This window comes from Podarcis liolepis (assembly GCF_965112155.1).
Source record: "Podarcis liolepis genome assembly, chromosome: 2".
NCBI lineage: Eukaryota > Metazoa > Chordata > Lepidosauria > Squamata > Lacertidae > Podarcis > Podarcis liolepis.
The window spans coordinates 124,318,673-124,339,463 of NC_139555.1; the positions used below are offsets into that span (position 1 = coordinate 124,318,673).

At 46.2% G+C, this 20,791-nt stretch overlaps 2 protein-coding genes across 2 annotated transcripts in view; one reads left to right on the forward strand and one right to left on the reverse strand.

The window, feature by feature from the left end:
• The window catches only part of LOC310699299 (vomeronasal type-2 receptor 26-like), a gene marked incomplete at its 3' end in the record, with an annotated part of 299,229 nt that overhangs the window by 258,825 nt on the left and 19,613 nt on the right, over window positions 1-20,791 (reverse strand). The gene's annotated exons all lie outside the window — the stretch shown is intronic.
• On the forward strand, window positions 934-15,223 carry LOC310701558 (uncharacterized protein). The gene is made up of 5 exons (XM_083492655.1): window positions 934-1,439; window positions 4,509-4,634; window positions 5,859-6,412; window positions 8,575-8,710; window positions 13,947-15,223. The coding sequence occupies exons 3-5, from the start codon at window positions 5,918-5,920 to the stop codon at window positions 14,870-14,872; spliced, it is 1,557 nt and encodes a 518-aa protein (XP_083348781.1). The 5' UTR covers window positions 934-1,439; window positions 4,509-4,634; window positions 5,859-5,917; the 3' UTR covers window positions 14,873-15,223.

Here is a 20,791-nt window from a genome sequence, read left to right on the forward strand (position 1 = left end):
TGTTTGGCATCCATTTGCCAGGATGCCAGTGCAAGAAGCTGCTGTGTACGTGATCCCAGGTTTCAGGGATTATGGCTGCCCACACCCCCGACTCCCCCCTTTATAAACCATTAATTTCCTGAACAGATCAAAGTTGGAATGGTACAATTCCACACTGGAGCGATTTTATATGATTTTCTAAAGTTTTCCCAGTGAGCCAGTACGTAGATTCATTTATCAGCGAATTGTTATATTTGATAATGTGCATCAGAGGCCCTTTGAATAGAGATAGGAAAAACTGTGATGAAGTGTTTTGTGGGGACATTTGCCAAAGTGATTGCGCTGATTTTGGTAGCCGGGGTGTGTGGGTATGATATGTTTAGGAAAAATTTTAATGTTTAATAGACTATTGTATTTTAATATTCTGTTGGAAGCTGCCCAGAGTGGCTGGGGAAACCCAGCCAGACGGGCAGGGCATATTATTATTATTATTATTATTATTATTATTATTATCTGCTGGAGGGGTAACCCCTCCCCCCTCAATCTTTACATAAATTCCTGCAACAGGTGGAAATGCAAACTGGGAACCTTCTGCTTTAGCACAGGCGGAAGGAAAGGGGCTGCACGGTGTAGGTTTGCAGCCAAAAAGTCCACCCTCAATTTGGGGGAAAGTGGAGGGGGGGTGCAAACGAGACCGGACCCCCCCTTTCCCTCCCAGCATGCTCCTCTCCTCTTTCAGTGTCTGGTCTTTTCTCCTTGCATACTGGACCCAAAATGCACTCCCCAGCTCCCTTGCAGATATTTTTTTATTTTTTTTGTTGTGGTGGGGGAGATAGGAGAAGGGAGGCTCTAGATGGGGGGGGGAGGGCAGGAAGTGGAGGCTTCATGGCCTCTCTAGGCATCCGGCTCTCTCTTCCTCCTTAACCCTGTGTTGGGTTACTCTCCACAAGAAACAAAAAGGGGGGGGAGGAAGGAAAAGTGGTGTAAGCTTTGCACGCTCCCCTTGGGAAAACATAAACAAATACAGCAACAAAAAAGCAAAGGGATTTTTATCTTTATTTTTTGCAGGCAGCGGGCTTGCTTTTCCCTCACGCCTCCTCTAAGCTTCTCTGCATCTAGCAAAGTGGGATTTTCTCAGTTAGGATTGCAAACGGAATTGCAATGATTGCAAAAATGGGGATATAAATATATATATATATACAGAGAGATTAGTATTAATTTTTTTTCTTCAATAATTGCAATTCTGTTTACAATTCTAACTGCGAGGTTTGCAAAACCTCTTTGTTTGCTTCCTTCGGGCGAGAGAGCGAAGAAAATGGGTTAATAAGGGGGGGGGGGGAAGTCGCCTGCACTTTCCTAGACAGGCACCGAGGAGGAAGAAGAGGAGGAGGAGGAGGAGGAGGAAGCGGAGACGGGAAGGTCACTTCCTCCCCCTTTTTGGGAAAGTTGGGAGGGGTCTGGTGAGTGAAATGGGAGAACTGGGGGGAACTGGGGGGACGTGCGGGTGGGGGAGGGGGTGGGCCGGAGGAGGAACGGTGGTGCTTTAGGGGTCGGGGAAGGTCCTGGGGAGGAAAGTGGGGCGAGGGCAGCAAAGTGGGGGGGGGGAGGGGAGGTTGTCGCTGTACCTTTTGTGGCGCAATCGCGCGACACTGTTGCAATTGCGGCGCAGGAGAATCCCTTTGATCTCCCACCCCTCCCCCTCTCCTATAATAATCACGATCATAATAACAATCCAGGCAGGGAAAGAAAAGGTCCACACACCCCCATTGGATCCCGCTCTTCCCTCTTGTCTGATGCAATCTCTTGACTCCGCGGGGGGGGGGGTGTCACAATTTTTGTGGGTTTGGGGAGACCATCCCGCATTCCCGGGTTTCAAACCAGAAATCGTCGGTGCATCTTCGGGGGCGGGGAGCCTCAGCTGCTGCGGACAGACGGGGACGGGCCACGTCTTGCCCCCCCCCCAATGGGATCTGGGGAACGCAAAGGAGGCGGTGTGGGGCAGGAAAGAGGTGGAAAGGGGCGCGGGGTGGGGGGTGTCACTGCCAAAGCGCCTGCGTTGCATTATTATTATTATTATTATTATTATTATTATTATTATTTACAACTACTACAGCAGTCTGCATTATATAAGCCTCTGCTTCGTTCAGTTACGCTCTGCATTGTTAATAGTATTGTTGCAACGTGCGTTATTGGAGGTGGAAAGGGACGCCAGCGGTCATCAAGTCCAACCCCCTTGTATTGCAACCGTGCTCTGCGTCACGATGCAATGTTATTATTTATCATTCATAATAATGATTAGACCAATGAATAACGTCCCCTTGCGGGGGTGGGGGGAATTGGGATGCTTTAATTGCCAGCGTCAGACCTACTGGACCATCTAGCTCAGGGGTCAGCAAACTTTTTCAGCATGGGGCCGGTCCACTGTCCCTCAGACCTTGTGGGGGACCGTACTATATGGGGGGGAAATGAATGAATTCCTATTCCCCACAAATAACCCAGAGATTAATTTTAAATAAAAGCACACATTCTACTCATGTAAAAACACGCTGATTCCTGGACCGTCTGTGGGCCAGATTTAGAAGGCGATTGGGCCGCATCCAGCCCTTAGGCCTTAGTTTGCCTACCCATGATCTAGCTCAATAGTGCCTGCACGGACTGGTAGCAGCAGCTTTCCAGAGTTTCAAGTAAAGGTTCCCCACCCCACCCCACCCCAACTGGAGATGCTGCCCAGGGCTTGAACCCCGGGACCTAATGCATGCAAAGCCCATGCTTTGTTGCCAACCTGTGACCTTTCAAAGTGCTATGAGATACGCCTCCCATTTTTCATGGCCATTGGCTGCTGGATCTGGCCAAAGGTGGGGTGATCCTAGTCCAAAATCCTCTTCTCACAGTGAGTCCCAGGAATGTAAACCACATTTATTTATTTTTAAATTTATAGTGGTTGGCGTTTAAAAAGAATTAAATAAAAATAAACTGGTGCTATTCAGAGACATGTTCGCTCTGACAGTGGAGCAGCCAGTGACACACCGGTTGCAAAGTACTGGCTCCCCGTCTGCTTCTTCTGGCCTGAATTCATAGAGTTTTTTTGTGGCAACTCAGAAAGCCCTGAATGGTTTGTTCTCCCTCTTCTATAACGGGCAAGATGCCTCCGGAAAAACCCAGTTCCTGGGACTCTGAATAGGGGAGAGTGCTGATGAGAGGGGAGAGGGGCATCCCATAATAGTTACACAGCCTTTGCCACTGTGAGAAGAGGGTGCTTGGGCTGGGTGAGCCTCTGTTTGGGCAGAGCCAGCTGCCTCAGGATTCTTCTGGTATATTATAAAAACCCTAGAACCGTAGAGGTGGAAGGGACCCAGCGGTCATCTAGTCCAACCCCCTGTGATGCAGGAATCTCATCTAAAGCACCCATGACAGGTGGCCGTTCAACCTCTGCTTAAAAACTGCCAGTGTACTTCACGTACATCGTTGGTACTTCAGGATGAAATATGCATCATGTGTTTTGTTGCGCCTAGGAAACGTCAACCCAGTTTAGTCAGTCATGGGTCTGGCTTAGTTCAGGCAGAAACAGATGCCGCTTCCTGATTGGCCCGCTCTCCTCTCAGTGCTTCATCCCATTGGCTGCCTCTTGTGCCTGTCTCATTAGACCAGCTTTTCCTGCTGTTTCATCTGCCAATACAGAACCAGGGCGGCCCCAAATGCCATTCCCTCAATAAAATAAAACCGACATTTTCACCAACCGTACACCCAAAACAGCTCCAGAGCACCCATTTTTCTTTTACTGCTTAATAATAATAATAACAATATCTGGCTCGGTTTCCCCAGCCACTCTGAGCAACTTCCGACAAATATAAAAGCATAATAAAACACCAAACATTAAAAACCTCTCTGTACAGGGATGCTTTCAGATGTCTTCTAAAAATTCTGTCATTCTTTATCTCCTTGTCATCTGGTGAGAGGGCTTTCCACAGGGAGGGCACCACCTCCAAGAAGGCCCTGTCCCTGGTTCCCTGTAGCTTTGCTTCTCGCAGTGAGAGAACCAGCAAAAATCCTCAGTTTCTGGGGTTGAGCGATGGGGGTGGAGATGATCCTTCAGGTATACTGGGCTGAGGCAGTTTAGGGCTTTCAAGGTCAGCACCAACACTTTGATTTGTGCTGGGAAACGTACTGGGAGCCAATGTAGGTCTTTCAGGACTGGTGTTACATGGTCTCAGTGGCCAGCCTAGTTGCCACATTCTGGATTAATTGTAGTTTCCGAGTCACCTTCAAAGGTAGCCCCACATAGAGCGCATTGCAGTAGTCCAAGAGCGGGATAACAAGAGCATGCACCACTCTGGCGAGACAGTCCGTGGGCAGGTAGGGTCTCAGTTGGCATACCAGGTGGAGCCAGAAGACCCTTGAAGCTGGACTGCTTGCTCTGGTTGCAGGATACAGGCTTAGATGGATATCAGGTGTGATCCAGCAGCTATGCTCTTCTTAAGTTCTTCCTGGGGCAGCTGCTCTCATAAACAACATCCTCCTTGTTTTCACAGGCTCACGAGGGAAGCCTCTGCTGCAGAGGGTGCCAGTTGCTGTGACGGAAGCAGAAGCCTTTTGTGGTCGAGATCTCTGAGTGCGGAGCAATCCGGCAGACTCTCATCTGTGAGACCAGAGCAACAGTTGAGTGGGGAGACTGTAGGATCTTTCCCTGCCCCGCTGCCTTCCTCTGTCACCGGGGCAGGATATGGAGGGAGGTTGATGGTGGGTGGGATGAAAGAGGACCAGGAGATATCTGGAGGTCAATGTCTGGTAATGGGGTTCTATTCCAGCTTTGCATAAGTGAGCCGGTCAGTCTTCAGTTTTCTGTTCCGGGAGTGAGGATGGCATCCATAGCTCAGTTGGTAGAACACGTGGTTTGTATGCAGAAAAGGCCCTCCTTAGGATCACTCGCCAAAGCGTCCCATTAAATGGGTACCATTTAGCAGAGCTGGAAGAAGCCAGTTGGAGGAGAGGTTTTTCCTGGGCTTTTGTGGGTTAAACCACAGAGCCTAGGACTTGCCGATCAGAAGGTCGGTGGTTCAAATCCCTGAGACGGGATGAGCTCCAGCTCCCGTTGCTCGGTCCCTGCTCCTGCCAACCTAGCAGTTCAAAAGCACGTCAAAGTGCAAGTAGATAAATAAGTACCGCTCCCTCGGCCAATAAAATGAGATGAGCGCCGCAACCCCAGAGTCGGTCACAACTGGACCTAATGGTCAGAGGTCCCTTTACCTTTATAGGTGGAGGGGCAATGAACATCAAGTCAATTTGGAAGGGGGTGTAGGATCTAGACTCCTGCTTACAGAGCCTTGCCAGAGAGAACAGCGAGCAGAAAACTTTATTTGCGCCCACCGGTCTCACAGAGTTGTTATTATTATTAATATTGATTAAATTTGTATACTGCCCTCCATCTGTAAATCTCAGGGCGATTCACAACATAAAAATACAATATAAAAACCAGCAGAAGCAACATTTATATGTTTATTTCATAATATTTACACATTGCTTGATTGAAAGGAAACAAAGTTTTAAGGAGCTAACCAGGTTGGGATAGCTGGGATAGCAGGCTTGTTGGGTTTTGAATGTCTTGTGTAGCTTTTTCAATTTCGTTCTGTATGGGACAATGACAATAAAGATTATCGTATCGTAAAAAAAAAAAGCCTTGAAGCAGTTTACAAAAAGAATAAACCAGTAAAATTATCAATAAAGAACAATGAATACCAATAACAATAAAACTAAAATCAGTTAAAAACAAAGCTTTGTAAAGCTTTCAAAAAGAATTAAACGAGAAACTAAAAACAGATTAAAATACATGTCCGCATCCTGTGGCTCTTCGGTTTCTCTTTTCTTTTTCCTTTCCTTCAGAGAGAGAGAGGCATCAATTGAATTGCCAGGAAACTCGTTGTGAGACAGAAAAGGAGCCAGAATGAAAGTGAAGCTGGAGCAAGGAAGTCCTTTGGAGTCGTACGGGGCTCCGCTTGAGCACGAAGAGAAGTTTAGCGTGCAAAGCCAAGCAGGCGGCGAATCTGGGAAAGGGGCAGGAAGAGACCCCCACGCCTTGGAGGCCAGGGGCAGCGGGGAATTCTGGGTAGGAAGCGTGCAGGAGATCCTGGCCGGGGACACAATCCGCTCAAAGGGACCATACCAGCGTTTCAAGCACTTCTGCTACCAGGAGGCCGAGGGGCCCCGCGAGGTCTGCAGCCAACTCCACGACCTTTGCCGCCAGTGGCTGAAGCCGGAAAGGCTCACCAAGGCCCAGATGCTGGATCTGGTGATCCTGGAGCAGTTTCTGGCTGTCCTTCCCCCGGAGATGGAGAACTGGGTCAGGGAGTGCGGAGCGGAGACCAGCTCCCAGGCGGTGGCCCTGGCCGAAGGCTTCCTCCTGAGCCAGGCAGAGGGGAAGAAGCAGGAGGAGGAACAGGTGAGTATTTCATCTAGATTGCGGAGTTGAAAGTGCTTGCTTCGCTCGCCAGCCCTCCTGATTCCCCCTTTCCAAACCTTTAAATCATTTAACCTTTAAAGCCCTATACGGCCTAGGACCCTTGTACCTACGGGACCACCTCTCCTGGTATGTCCCACGGAGGACATTACGGTCTTCAAATAAAAACATCTTGGAGATCCCGGGCCACAGGGAGGTTAGGCTGGCTTCAACCAGAGCCAGGGCTTTTTCGGCCGTGGCCCCGATCTGGTGGAACGCTCTGTCACAAGAGACTAGGGTCCTGCGGGACTTGATATCTTTCCGCAGGGCCTGCAAGATACAGCTGTTCCACCAGGCCTTTGGCCAGGGCACAGCCTGACCCCCTCCTTCTGTAACCCTCATAGCACTCTAGCCCAACGGTTGCCATTAATTTGATTCTGAATTGATTTTAGAATGAATTGATTTTAGAATGTATTTCAATTAATTGATTGTGATTTTATGTAAACTGTGTTATTTTTACTGCTGTTAGCAGTTCTGAGCCCGGCTTCGGCTGGGGAGGGCGCAATATAAATAAATTATTATTATTATTATTATTATTATTATTATTATTATTATTATGCACAAACCTCACTAATGCCCAGGGCCAGATTACCAAATAGGGTACCTATGGGTCCCACGACTCCCTTGACTCAGAAACCTACATCATTTTTTTGGGGGGGGGAAGCAAGATGTTTACTGCCCAGGGGCCTTCAAAGGGTTTAATCCAGCATTGCCAGACACATCGTCATCACCATCATAATTTATTATTTATACCCCGCCCATCTGGCTGGGTTTCCCCAGCCACTCTGGGCAGCTCCCAACGGAATGTTTAAAACACGATAAAACATCAAACATTAAAAACTAAACATTCCCACTCCCACTAATCTCTTCACTCGCCAACACCTCCCTCTCCCTCCCTTCCCTCCCTATAAAATTGTTTTATTTTCATTTCAACAATTTTTATTGGTGGTTCCCAAACTTGTCGCCCCCGCCACCATACACATTTTATTTCTATAATCACACGCCCAGCGCGCCCCCGCCCTATAAAAAGCATTATTTAGTGTAGTGGTTTGCACAGCCCGCCAGGGAAGATAGTAACACGATAAAATTAATGGGCAATAAAATTCAAAGCAATTCAAACCCTCTGCAATGGCAGAGCTACCATATTTTTCCGTGTATTACACACACCTGTATATAAGACGCCCCCTATTTTGGGGGACTCCAAATTCAGAGTTGTCGAGCTTTTTTGGGGAGAAGGTTGTCCAGAGTTGTTGAGCTTTTTAATGTGGGAAAAACCCTCAACGCTGCGTCGATAAATACACCTATCGCCACTCCGGCAGAAGCAGCCAGTCGCCAGCACTACAGCAAATCAACACAAGCCCTTACCGCAGGCAACAATAACACACCCTATAGCCGCTGACAATCTCTGGCTCGCGGCAGCAGTCAGTCCCACGTCCCCACTTTGCACTATCTGTGTATAAGATGCCCCCCAATTTTTCAGATGCTTTTTTTTAAAAAAAGAAGAAGAAGAAAAAAGACCTAGTCTTATACAGTCATACCTTGGGTTACAGATGCATCAGGTCGCGTGTTTTCAGGTTACGGATGCGCCGAAACCCAGAAGTACTGGAACGGGTTACTTCCGGGTCTCGGCGCATGTGCAGAAGCACTAAACCGCGCATGCGCAGAAGCACCAAATCGCGTGCCGCGCGTGCTCAGATGCGGCGCTGCAGGTTGCAAATGCGGCAGGTTGTGAATGTGCCTCCCACACTGATCACATTCGCAACTCGAGCATCCACTGTATATGGAAAAGTATGGTATAGTGGACCCTTGGGTTACGTACCGCTATGGATACGTAATCTTCGAGTTGCAAACCCGGAAGTGTATTCTTTCGGGTTTTGCCGCATGTGCAGAAGCGATCGGTTGCTCCGTGCGTGCGCTCAGAAGCGGCGCCCCTGGTTATGGATTTTTCAGGATGCGCACGGACCCACGAAACGAATTAAATTCGTAACCAGTGGGCCCAGTGTTTCCAATCACTGTGGGCAATGCACTGGAGGAGTAGAGGAGTAAAAGTTTTCACGCTCTTCTTGGGTTCTCATGTTAATAGGGAATTTTTCTTCCTCTGCAAGGTTCCTGTGTCCTTTGAAGAGGTTCCTGTGCCTTTCACCAAGGAAGAGGAGGAGGAATGGGCACTGCTGGACCCAGGCCAAAACGCCTTGCCCAGGGAAGTCTTGGTGGAGGACTTTGGAAATCTAGCCTCGCTAGGTAAGTTTTTGCTCTGAGTTGTTAATATGAGTTTCTTCTCTTATATATTTGTTGTTTAGTTGTTTAGTTGTGTCTGACTCTTCGTGACCCCATGGACCAGAGCACGCCAGGCACTTCTGTCTTCCACTGCTTCCTGCAGTTTGGTCAAACTCATGCTGGTAGCTTCAACAACACTGTCCAACCATCTCGTCCTCTGTTGTCCCCTTCTCCTTGTGCCCTCCATCTTCCCCAACATCAGGGTCTTTTCCTGGGAGTCTTCTCTTCTCATGAGGTGGCCAAAGTATTGGAGCCTCAGCTTCAGGATCTGGCCTTCCAGTGAGCACTCAGGGCTGATTTCCTTAAGAATGGAGAGGTTTGATCTTCTTGCAGTCCATGGGACTCTCAAGAGTCTCCTCCAGCACCATAATTCAAAAGCATAAATTCTTTGGCGATCTGCCTTCTTTATGGTCCAGCTCTCACTTCTCATATATATATATATATATGTTTTGGTGTCTTCGGGTGTCTTCCCGTGTAAGAGTTGGGGTGTCTAGGCGACGTTTCGACGAGGTCTCACTCGTCATCTTCAGGCTGGTGCTTTCGGCTTCTTGTTACTGGAACAGAGCAGGATCTCAGTGTTTGAGTTCCTATAAATACTGTTGAGGGGGTGTGGTGTATAGCCTCCGACGTTCTGGGCAGAGAGGAAGTTCCCAGGTTAGTGTGCCTTTTCTTCTTTTGTTCCTTAATTACTTGAGGGATATCTTGAGTGATTTCTTGAGTGATATTCTGAGTACCACTTAGGAGGGTCATTAAGTGTGGATTAGTTGCTAAAGCTTTCGTGTCTTGACCTCTTGAGCTTGTGAAGAGTTTTTCTGAGAAGATGGCTGTACTGCACTTAGTTGTGCTCTGGCTTGGCTTCGTGTATAGGGGCGAGCTGTGGTTTTGTGCCCTGTGCCAGCCAGATCTGTGTAGGGATTGCAGGGGGGTGCAGCATCTGGAGGTGCCACTATGGTTTGGCTACTGGATGGTGTCTGTAATTTATCTGTGGAGAGGGTCTGGGTTTGGGTCTGGTGTGGTTGATTGGTGATGGCGTTCTGTGTGCCTCTGGTTCTGGTGTCGGTTTTTGTGGGGAGGGCTAATTTCCAGATGTCTGGCAGGCGGGACGTGTCGTCACGCTTGTTCATGTTGTGAGGGTGTTTCTCTATCTCGATGGCTTCCATGATTATTCTCTTGTGGTGATGTTCCATGTTAAAGAGCAATTTGGAATCTGCAAAATTAATTTCGTGTCCTGTTTCTTTCATGTGTTGGAAAAGAGAGGAAGTTTTTTCTTCTTTTTTGACGGCATTCTTGTGTTCTGCGATACGTGCATTTATTCGTCTGTTTGTTTGTCCAATGTACGTGGCTGGGCAGACTGGGCAGACGTCCTAATCTACAAAAAACCTGATGGCTCCCTAGGACACACTATCTACCGGAAAAAAACACACACCAACCGCTACTTACATGCACAATCACACCACCACCCTGCACAAATAAACTCCGTAGCCAAGACTCTCATCTCCAGAACCAAACGCCTGGCTGACAAAGACCACTTGACAACTGAGTTACAGAATCTCTCAAATGTGTTAATCGCCAATGGATACCAGCAAAACAGGGTTACGAAGCTAATCCAAAAAGAAACACCCCCCAAAAACCAAGACACAGAAGAAAACAATGGCATGGCCCTCCTTCCTTATATCAAGGGCACTACAGATAAAATTAGCAAAATCCTCCATAAACACAATATCAAAACAGCCTTTTGCACCAACCAAAAAATAGCCAATATCCTCAGAAACCCCAAAGATAAAATCCAGTTGGAAAACCAAGGGGTCTATGAAATACCCTGCAAAGTCTGCCCAGCCACGTACATTGGACAAACAAACAGACGAATAAATGCACGTATCGCAGAACACAAGAATGCCGTCAAAAAAGAAGAAAAAACTTCCTCTCTTTTCCAACACATGAAAGAAACAGGACACGAAATTAATTTTGCAGATTCCAAATTGCTCTTTAACATGGAACATCACCACAAGAGAATAATCATGGAAGCCATCGAGATAGAGAAACACCCTCACAACATGAACAAGCGTGACGACACGTCCCGCCTGCCAGACATCTGGAAATTAGCCCTCCCCACAAAAACCGACACCAGAACCAGAGGCACACAGAACGCCATCACCAATCAACCACACCAGACCCAAACCCAGACCCTCTCCACAGATAAATTACAGACACCATCCAGTAGCCAAACCATAGTGGCACCTCCAGATGCTGCACCCCCCTGCAATCCCTACACAGATCTGGCTGGCACAGGGCACAAAACCACAGCTCGCCCCTATACACGAAGCCAAGCCAGAGCACAACTAAGTGCAGTACAGCCATCTTCTCAGAAAAACTCTTCACAAGCTCAAGAGGTCAAGACACGAAAGCTTTAGCAACTAATCCACACTTAATGACCCTCCTAAGTGGTACTCAGAATATCACTCAAGAAATCACTCAAGATATCCCTCAAGTAATTAAGGAACAAAAGAAGAAAAGGCACACTAACCTGGGAACTTCCTCTCTGCCCAGAACGTCGGAGGCTATACACCACACCCCCTCAACAGTATTTATAGGAACTCAAACACTGAGATCCTGCTCTGTTCCAGTAACAAGAAGCCGAAAGCACCAGCCTGAAGATGACGAGTGAGACCTCGTCGAAACGTCGCCTAGACACCCCAACTCTTACACGGGAAGACACCCGAAGACACCAAAACCTGCATTCCTGTACCCGTGAAAATCTACAAAAGCATATATATATATATATATATATATATATATATATATATATATATATAATTTTTATAAAGTTTTTCTATTTTACATTTTAGAATATTCATTTAAACAACCTCAAATCAATGACTTCCTTTCTCTTTCTGTGGTTCAATTTACATACCATAAATCCTTGCATATTTTACATAAGCTAAACCCTTCAGGATTCCATTATTACTTCCATCAAAGTTGTCTACACTGTTGAATTTATCTTAATGCTGCCAGCATTTTGAAGTGTACACAATTTCCCCCATATATCCAATAAACATTTTCCAATCTTCTTTAAACCTACCGTATTTTTCGCTCTATAGGACGCACCTTTTCCCCTCCAAAAATCGAGGGGAAATGTGTGTGCGTCCTATGGAGCGAATGCAGGCTCCTTGGCTTCAGCGATAGCAAAGCTAAGCCTCCAAAGCGCAGAGGGAGCGCTCCCTCCATGCTCCAAAGGCTTCGCGTTGCTTTCGCTGAAGCCTGGAGAGTGAGAGGCATCGGTGCGCATCGACCCCTCTCGCTCTCCAGGCTTCAGGGATAGCCGCGCGCAGCCCCTCCGGCAGGGAGAGGCTGCACGTGGCTATGACTTTTTTAGCCCTGCGCAGCCTCTCCCGGCTGGAGAGGTTGCGCACAGCTAAAGAGGAAGCCAAGACAGCGCTGTCTTGGCTTGTGCCATAGCTGCGTGCAACCCCTCCGGAAGGGAGTGGTTGCGCTCAGCCTGTACGCTGCTCTTTGGGGCTGGGGGGGGGGGGGATAAGATTTTTTTTCTTGATTTCCCACCCTAAAAACTAGGTGCGCCCTATGGTCCGGTGCGCCCTATGGAGCGAAAAATACGCTATGTTCTTCTTGTTCTCTTATTCTATATGCTAAATCTGCAAGCTGCGCATATTCCATCAATTTGCCATTCTTCTTTAGGACTTCGCTCATTTTCCATTTTTGGCCCAACTAAACATGGGCCACAGTAGTGGCATACATAAATAGTCTGTTTTGACACCTGGGAATTTCTGTCTGAGTTATCCCCAACAGAAATGACTCTTGCTCTCTATTGCACGTGAAGATTTCACCGGGGAGCTCTGTGGCCTTGCCGGAGAGTGGCGAGGGGCTGCTATTGAGCCTCTGTGGACCTGCTCCATTATCTTCTGGCCTGTCAAATTGTTTAAACCTACCCAGATAATTCAATAGCTTCTCAAACCAATCCTCCTCCTTCTCACTGACCTTAAACCCTTTCATTTTATGTATCTTCACAGTTAGATATTCTAAGATTATAATATTTTTCAATTTTTCTCTCCATTGGTTCACCCCTAGCTCTTCTGCATTTTCCCAGTTACTCACTATAACCTGTCTGGCTGCAATTACCATCAATTTTACCCATTTACATTCCTCCTTTGGTTCTACCTAGTGCTACTCAGGCTAATATTTATTATTATTATTATTATTATTGCCACAAATTATTAAATTATATGCAGTCCTTCATCAAGAGGCCAATTTGGAGATGGTATTTAACACCAGTTAGATCAAATCAAATAAACAAGGAATATTCGGAGTTATGTTGGAGGGGATGCCAGGAAACAGCGAATTATGTTCACATGTGGTGGGGTGTAAATATGAACAATTATTTTAGGCAAAGGGTGTTTAAGGAGATAACAGAAATCACTGGGTTAAAGCTGACTGAAAGACCAGAGGTAGCATTATTATCAATTTACGATGGGATGGCAGTTACACAGGATATCAAGGCCTTGCTCACAAGTTTATTGACAGCTGCACGAATTATGATAGCTAGGAAGTGGAAGGGGCAAGCGGAATATAAAATGGAGGAATGGTATAAAGAGGTGAATAAGACGGGGAATATGCAGGAGAAATAATTTTGAGGAGATATGGAGGGTGTGTGTTGAATTTGTACTGTTAAAATGGAAAGGGGTCAAACCATTGCAAGAGGTGTTGAAATTTTGGGAGGTTGGATGGAATAGTCTCAGTGGTGGGGTGCACATTTTTATTCTTATTTATTTAGGATTATTACTTTGTCCAAAAAAAAAGAGAGACCACAGGAAGGTTTACAACATAGCCCTTGAGGCTAGTAGTCGTCAGTAGCCCTACTCTCAATAAATTTGTCTAATTCTCCTTTCAAGCCAACCAAGTTAGTGGCCATCACAGTAACAATTGCATTCCAAAGGATTCCAGCAGGAAAACACTTGTAAGATTTTGATTGCCATTTCCCTTATGGAAGCAGAAACCAGTTTGAATGGGGATTTTGTCCACATTGCTGTCCAGTCTTCCTCATCTTTATTCCAACCTAGCAGTTCTTCCGAAGTCTTTGGCAGGGCCAAGGAAGTAGAACCACACATGTATTAATTTGCCACACCACTGGGTTGGACTCAAAAGTTCCGTCTCGCCTGTTTTCTTGACTCTCTTTCTGTTCCAACAGGTGGCGGATGGCCCAGTAAGAACAACAACAACAACAGCAGACCCTGTGAGAGAAGCAAGCTTCAAGAAATGGAAGAGAACTTCAGAAATCCCGAGGGACCGACAGAACAGGAGGAAAACCAGATGGAGAAGTGGCTGGATGAACCAGCCGCCTCCCAGGGCGAAAACGTTCGTGAAATCGTGGTTCAGCCAGAAAAGTCAAGAGGAACAAGAAGGAATGCCTGCCCGGCGCTTGTGAAGAACGCCGGTCACAAATCAGACGTTAATGGTCACTGGAAAGTTCACGCGGAAGAGAAGCCGTACAAATGCATGGAGTGTGGAAAGAACTTCAGCCAGAGCACTCTCCTTAGGTTGCATCAGAGAATCCACACGGGAGACAAGCCCTACAGCTGCTCCGAGTGCGGCAAGAGATTTTACGACAGGTCTCACCTCAACAGTCACAAAAGAACCCACACCGGGGAGAAGCCGTATAAATGCTTGGAGTGCGGGAAGAACTTCAGCCACAAGGTGAACCTTACCTCCCACCAGAGGATCCACACGGGAGAGAAACCTTACAACTGCTCGGACTGCGGGAAGAGTTTTTGCGACAAGCAGAACCTTATCAGACACCAAAGAATCCACACGGGAGAGAAGCCGTACAAATGTATGGAGTGTGGGCAGAACTTCAGGCAGAGGGCGACCCTCACCTCTCACCAGAGAGTCCACACCGGGGAGAGACCCTACCAGTGCTTGGATTGCGGAAAGTGCTTTTTCAGAAAAGCGGAACTGAACCGACACCAGAGGATTCACAGGGGAGAAGAAAGGCCCGTCATCTCTTGGAGCGTCGAAATGGCATCAGACGGGGTGTCGATTTTATGTCCCATCAGAGAACTGGCACAGGAAAACCAGCCGATAACTCCCGTGATTAAACAAGAACAGTATTGCTAAAACAAGAGTCGGAATAATTTGCATGAGAGACACACACACACAAACACACTTTCCCCCCTGCCCCAATAAATGTTTGGGAGTGTAGAAAGAGCTTCAGCTAGAGCAGAACCTATAATGTACAGTATGCATACTCTGTGAGGAAACAAACTTTTAACGCAGATCATACCTGAGGCTGATGGAACAGTCTCCCTTCACGAGCAAAGAGTAGGCACCCTGTTCTTCGGCTTCCGATGTGTAAATCTCTCATGTGCCTTACTGAGTCCTGTCATCACTTGCGAAAGTTGACTAGTCAGCCTGCTTCCTTTGTGCCTATTTTTCCTATTAAAATATACACATTTGACGCAAAAACAACTCCTGTCCATCAAACTGTAGTTCCTTCTTGGAGCGATGCGTATTAAGACCCATTTCGCTACCTGAGAGTTGCCGTGCTTTTTGTAACTGGAATGGTGGACTTAAATGATTCTAGAATTATCCCAGTGTAGATACAGTGGTACCTCGGGTTACAGATGCTTCAGGTTGTTGTTGTTGTTTAGTTGTGTCCTTCTCATGAGGTGACCCCATGGACCAGAGCACGCCAGGCACTCCTGTCTTCCACTGCCTCCCGCAGTTTGGTCAAACTCCTGCTGGTAGCTTTGAGAACACTGTCCCACCATCTCGTCCTCATGTCATCCCCTTCTCCCTGTGCCCTCCATCTTTCCCAACATCAGGGTATTTCCAGGGAGTCTTGTCTTCTCATGAGGTGGCCAAAGTATTGGAGCCTCTGCTTCAGGATCTGTCCTTCCCGTGAGCGCTCAGGGCTGATTTCCTTCAGAATGGATAGGTTTGATCTTCTTGCAGTCCATGGGACTCTCAAGAGTCTCCTCCAGCACCATTATTCAAAAGCATCAATTCTTCGGCCATCGGCCTTCTTTATGGTCCAGCTCTCACTTCCATACATCACTTCAGGTTACAGACTCTGCTAACCCAGAAATAGTACCTCGGGTTAAGAACTTTGCTTCAGGGTGAGAACAGAAATCATGAGGCAGCAGTGTGGCAGCAGCGGGAGGCCCCATTAGCTAAAGTGGTGCTTCAGGTTAAGAACAGTTTGAGGTTGAGAATGGACCTCCAGAACGAATTAAGTTCTTAGAATCATAGAATCATAGAGTTGGAAGAGACCACAAGGGCCATCGAGTCCAACCCCCTGCCAAGCAGGAAACACCATCAGAGCACTCCTGACATATGGTTGTCAAGCCTCTGCTTATAGACCTCCAAAGTAGGAGACTCCACCACACTCCTTCTTAACCCAAGGTACCACTGTATGTTGAGGTTTCAGTTCCCAGATCCTGGTGTTGCTGGCTAAGGGTGAGTAGAGACGAAGAAGGGGCTCACGGCAGTGTGAATGCTGTCCTGGAAGCCCCCAATTTAACGCCTGCTTCCTCTTGCATAGCAGCAAAGCCAATACTGGAATAGGCTACAGACATCAACTAGCAAAGGGATGGCCTTTCTGCCTGCAAACTACAACAGAGTGAGGCTCACTAAGTACGTCTGTCAGGGGTGGGGAATCACAAGCCTGGGGGCCGAATGCGATCCACTGGGTCAGTGGTTCTCAACCTGTGGGTCCCCAGATGTTGTTGGACTACAACTCCCATCATCCCTGAGCTCTGACCTTGCTAGCTAGGGATGATGGGAGTTGTAGTCCAACAACATCTGGGGACCCACAGGTCGAGAACCGCTGCACTGGGTGTCTCTATCTGGCCCCTAGGGCTAACACCCCTTGCCGGCTCTGCTTTGCACCCCCGTCAGTGGAGCCCTAATTATGTGTTGGATTTGGGCCAGAAAAAAGGAGTGGTAATAATAATAATAATAACAATAATAATAATAATAATAATAATAATATATTATTATTATTTCTACCCTGCCCACTTGACTGGGTTTCCCCAGCCACTCTGGGCGGCTTCCAGCAAAAGATAAAATACATTGAAACAACAGTCAATTAAAACTTCCCTAAACAGGGCTGCCTTCTAAATGTCATATAGTTGTTTATTTCTTTGACATCTGATGAGAAGGTGTTCCACAGGGTGGGTGCCACTACCGAGAAGGCCCTCTGCCTGGTTCCCTGTAACTTTGCTTCTTGCAGTGAGGGAACCGCCAGAAGGCCCCTGGCGCTGGACCTCAGTGTCCGGGTTGGACGATGAGGGTGGAGACGCTCCTTCAGGTATTTATTATTGTTTTATTAAAACTATCTTTATATACCACTTAATCACCAGAGACTGCTAAGCCATTTACATAAATCAATATAAAATATTAGTTTAAAAAATGTTGGTTGTCATCCATCTGTTTTGGGAGACAATGGAGGAGTGCGCCGTTGGGGTTGAGGTCAAGCTGTTGGAAGGTTGCAGCGGCTGCAGTGGCTATGGAGACCAACATGGGAGAGACATGTTTTGTTGCAGCCGGGGCAGAGGAAGGCGTCCGGTTGTGCTGCTGCAGATGCGCCATGGCATTTCTTCTCTCTGTGCTCCTCCCAGCCATTGTTCCTCTTCTGGTAACTGTTACGCATGCACAACTTGACTGCCTGTCTCCAGGCACTGCGGTCGTCTGCAAAGGATTCCAACGTAGCGGGGCTGATTTTGCCTGCCTTCATGTCACAATTTGCAGACATTTTGGTTAATGCAGAGTTGGTCTGCCAACGGGCCTGGTGCCTGAAGCCAGCTCCCCCGTAGAGCACGATCTTGGGGGTCCTGCCATCTTCCATTCTGTGGATATGGCCAAGCCAGTGTTAATCAATTTAAAATATTGGTAATTTGAGAATACCATTAAAATCAAATGTTAATTACCGTACAAGTAGGTCTAAAATTTATCAAGATACAAATAAAATTGGGAGTCTTTTTTATTTAAAAAATTGAAATCATTTTTATTTGATTTTACAATAGAAAATTATTTAAAAATTCAAATACATACCTATATGCAGAGATTCCTCTGACTCTCAGGACTCCCCCACCCCCGCCATGGAGTCCCATTTTAAGCATTTAAAACTGCATCGTCTTCCAAAACTATTATATCAATCCATATTTTCCATGGTGATTTTTATAGTGCTAGTGAAAATCCTGCCAATACAGTGGTACCCGGGTTACATACGCTTCAGGTTATAGATGCTTCAGGTTACAGACTCCGCTAACCCAGAAATAGTGTCTCGGGTTAAGAACTTTGCTTCAGGATGAGAACAGAAATCGTGCTCCGGCGGCACAGCAACAGGAGGAGGCCCCATTAGCTAAAGTGGTGCTTCAGGTTAAGGACAGTTTCAGCTTAAGAATGGACCTCCGGAACAATTAAGTACTTAATCCAAGGTACTACTGTATTTCCATCTGCTTAACAGTGGTCTCTTAAATAACTTATAATTTTTTCCCATTATTTTGTAAAGTTTCTGTCTTCTTGGCTCCTGAGTTTTCCAGTCAACTTTGCCATTTTTGCACAGCTTGGTTTGCCATTCTTTTTTAGTAAGAACTTTGTTGCCTTTTCATCTCTGGGCTAGTAGCATCCGGGCGGCTGTAGCTGCGTACATAAAAAGTCTTTTTCTGGTCCTTTGGGATGTCGGTACCTGTAATTCCTAATAAAACGCTTCTGGTTTTTTAACGAAAGTTATTTTAAACATTTTTTTCCATTTCATTGCATATCATCTCCCAGAAAGCTTTTACCACCTTGCAGGTCCACCACATATGATAAAAGGTACCTTTTTTTCTTTACATTTCCAGCAGGTATTTGTACTTGTCTTGTACATTTTTGCCAGCTTAAAGGTAAAGGGAACCCTGACTCTGGGGTTGCGGCGCTCATCTCACTTTACTGGCCGAGGGAGCCAGTGTACAGCTTCTGGGTCATGTGGCCAGCATGATTAAGCTGCTTCTGGCGAATCAGAGCAGCGCATGGAAACGCCGTTTACCTTCCCACCAGAGCGGTACCTATTTATCTACTTTCACTGGTGTGCTTTTGAACTGCTAGGTGGGCAGAAGCAGGGACCGAGCAATGGGAGCTCACCACGTCGCGGGGATTCAAACCGCTGACCTTCTGATCGGCAAGCCCTATGCTCTGTGGTTTAACCCACAGCTCCACCCACCAGCTTAGTAGGAGTCAAATACCACCGGTACATCATTTTCATATAATTCTCTTTCAAATTACAACAGGACGTGAATCTCAGGTCTGTTTTCCATAACCTTTCCCAATCTGCCGCCTGGATGTTATGTCTCAAATCTGTTGCCCAGTGTTTCATTACCGATTTGACCTGTTCACCTTTAAAAATTGGGAGTTTTGATCGCAAGTGCTCAACAAAAATATAAAGGGAAGCATTAGAATTATGGATAAAAAAATAGTTACAACCAGACATTCAAAATATTCAGGAGGTAGCTAAAAAATGAAACACACTTGTATAAACTTGCAAACACCTTTTTAGGAGGTGTCAAAAAGAGCGCAGCAAAGATGTTTTTACTCTTTTACTCTCTTTCAAGCTAAGCAAATTGTTGCTGGCTCTGTTGCAGACCCACACTATGCATCGAAGTGCATCTGGTGCACATTTAAAGCACATAACTCCCACCCCACCTAAAAGCTTTCTTCACCCCCTCAGTCCTGCTATGTAAAGCTGGCCAAAGGCATTATTCCCAGCCACTGAGGCCACTTGGCCCTCTGGTGGCAAACCCTTGTATCGCCTGCCTTTCATAGGCTTCCTCCTCCTCCAGAAAAGCTGTGTCTGTTTGTGGGGTGGGTGGGTGTTAGTGCTGAACTCGAACATGCACTTTTGAGAAGAGGGTGTTGTGTGTGTCTCTCTCTCATACCACCTGGAATCTATTGTTTTAACCCTGAGATGACCTCTTCCCCGGAAGGTTTCCAAATTCCTTGATTTGGAAATGCAAGAGTGGGATGATATTATTTCATCATCATCATCAATTTTATTTATACTTTTCAGATATATACATTTCACTGATTTTATATTCATTTTGACATTTTAAAACTTGACTTCCTTCCCCCTCTTTCTACAGTCCCTTAAATTCATTTATGATATCTTCTGCCTATCCAAATTCATTTAATTTGCTCATTTAATTGTCTGCTTTAAATATATACTCTTATGAAACTGCAGGTTATAACAACAGTCATGCTAATGTTTTTATCTGTTTACAATTTATCTGTAAATATTCAATAAACCATTTCCATCCTTTTATAAAAAGGTTGTTATCTTGATTTCTTATTCTTCTGGTAAGTTTCGTCATTTCTGCATATTCCATAAGTTTTTGTATCCATGCCTCCTTTGCTGGGACTTCTTTTTCTTTCCATTTTTGGGCTAGTAACATTCTTGCCGCTGTTGTCACATACACGAATAAATTACATTTTAGGTAGTTCTATCCCTATATTTTCCAGAAGAAAGGTTTCTGGTTTTTGTGGTTTTTTTTGGTGGGGTTTTTTTTACCAACGTTATTTTAAACATCCTTTTCATTTCATTATACAGTCATACCTCAGGTTGAATATGCTTCAAATTGAGCGTGTTCGAGTTGCGCTCCGTGGCAACTCGGAAGTAATGGAGTGCGTTACTTCTGGGTTTTTCCACTTGCGCATGTGCAGATGCTCAAAATGACAGCATGCGCAGAAGCGACGAAAAACGATGTGTGTGTGCGCAAACCTGCTGTTGCTAGTTATGTTTGCTTCTGGATGTGAACAGGGCTCCGGAACGCATCCTGTTCGCATCCCAAGGTACCACTGTATATCATTTCCTTTTCTTTCTTTTTTTGCCAACATCACTGCCATTTTTATTGCAAATGTTTTGGATTTAAAGTTTTATTTATTTAGGTACCCAGAAGACATGAGACAACATATTCCTCTGGCCATCCGTATGTTGCCCAGTCCTCAGCTCTATCTATGGTTCTGAAGCTCTCATTTTTCATCTTATCTGTTCTGCATGTG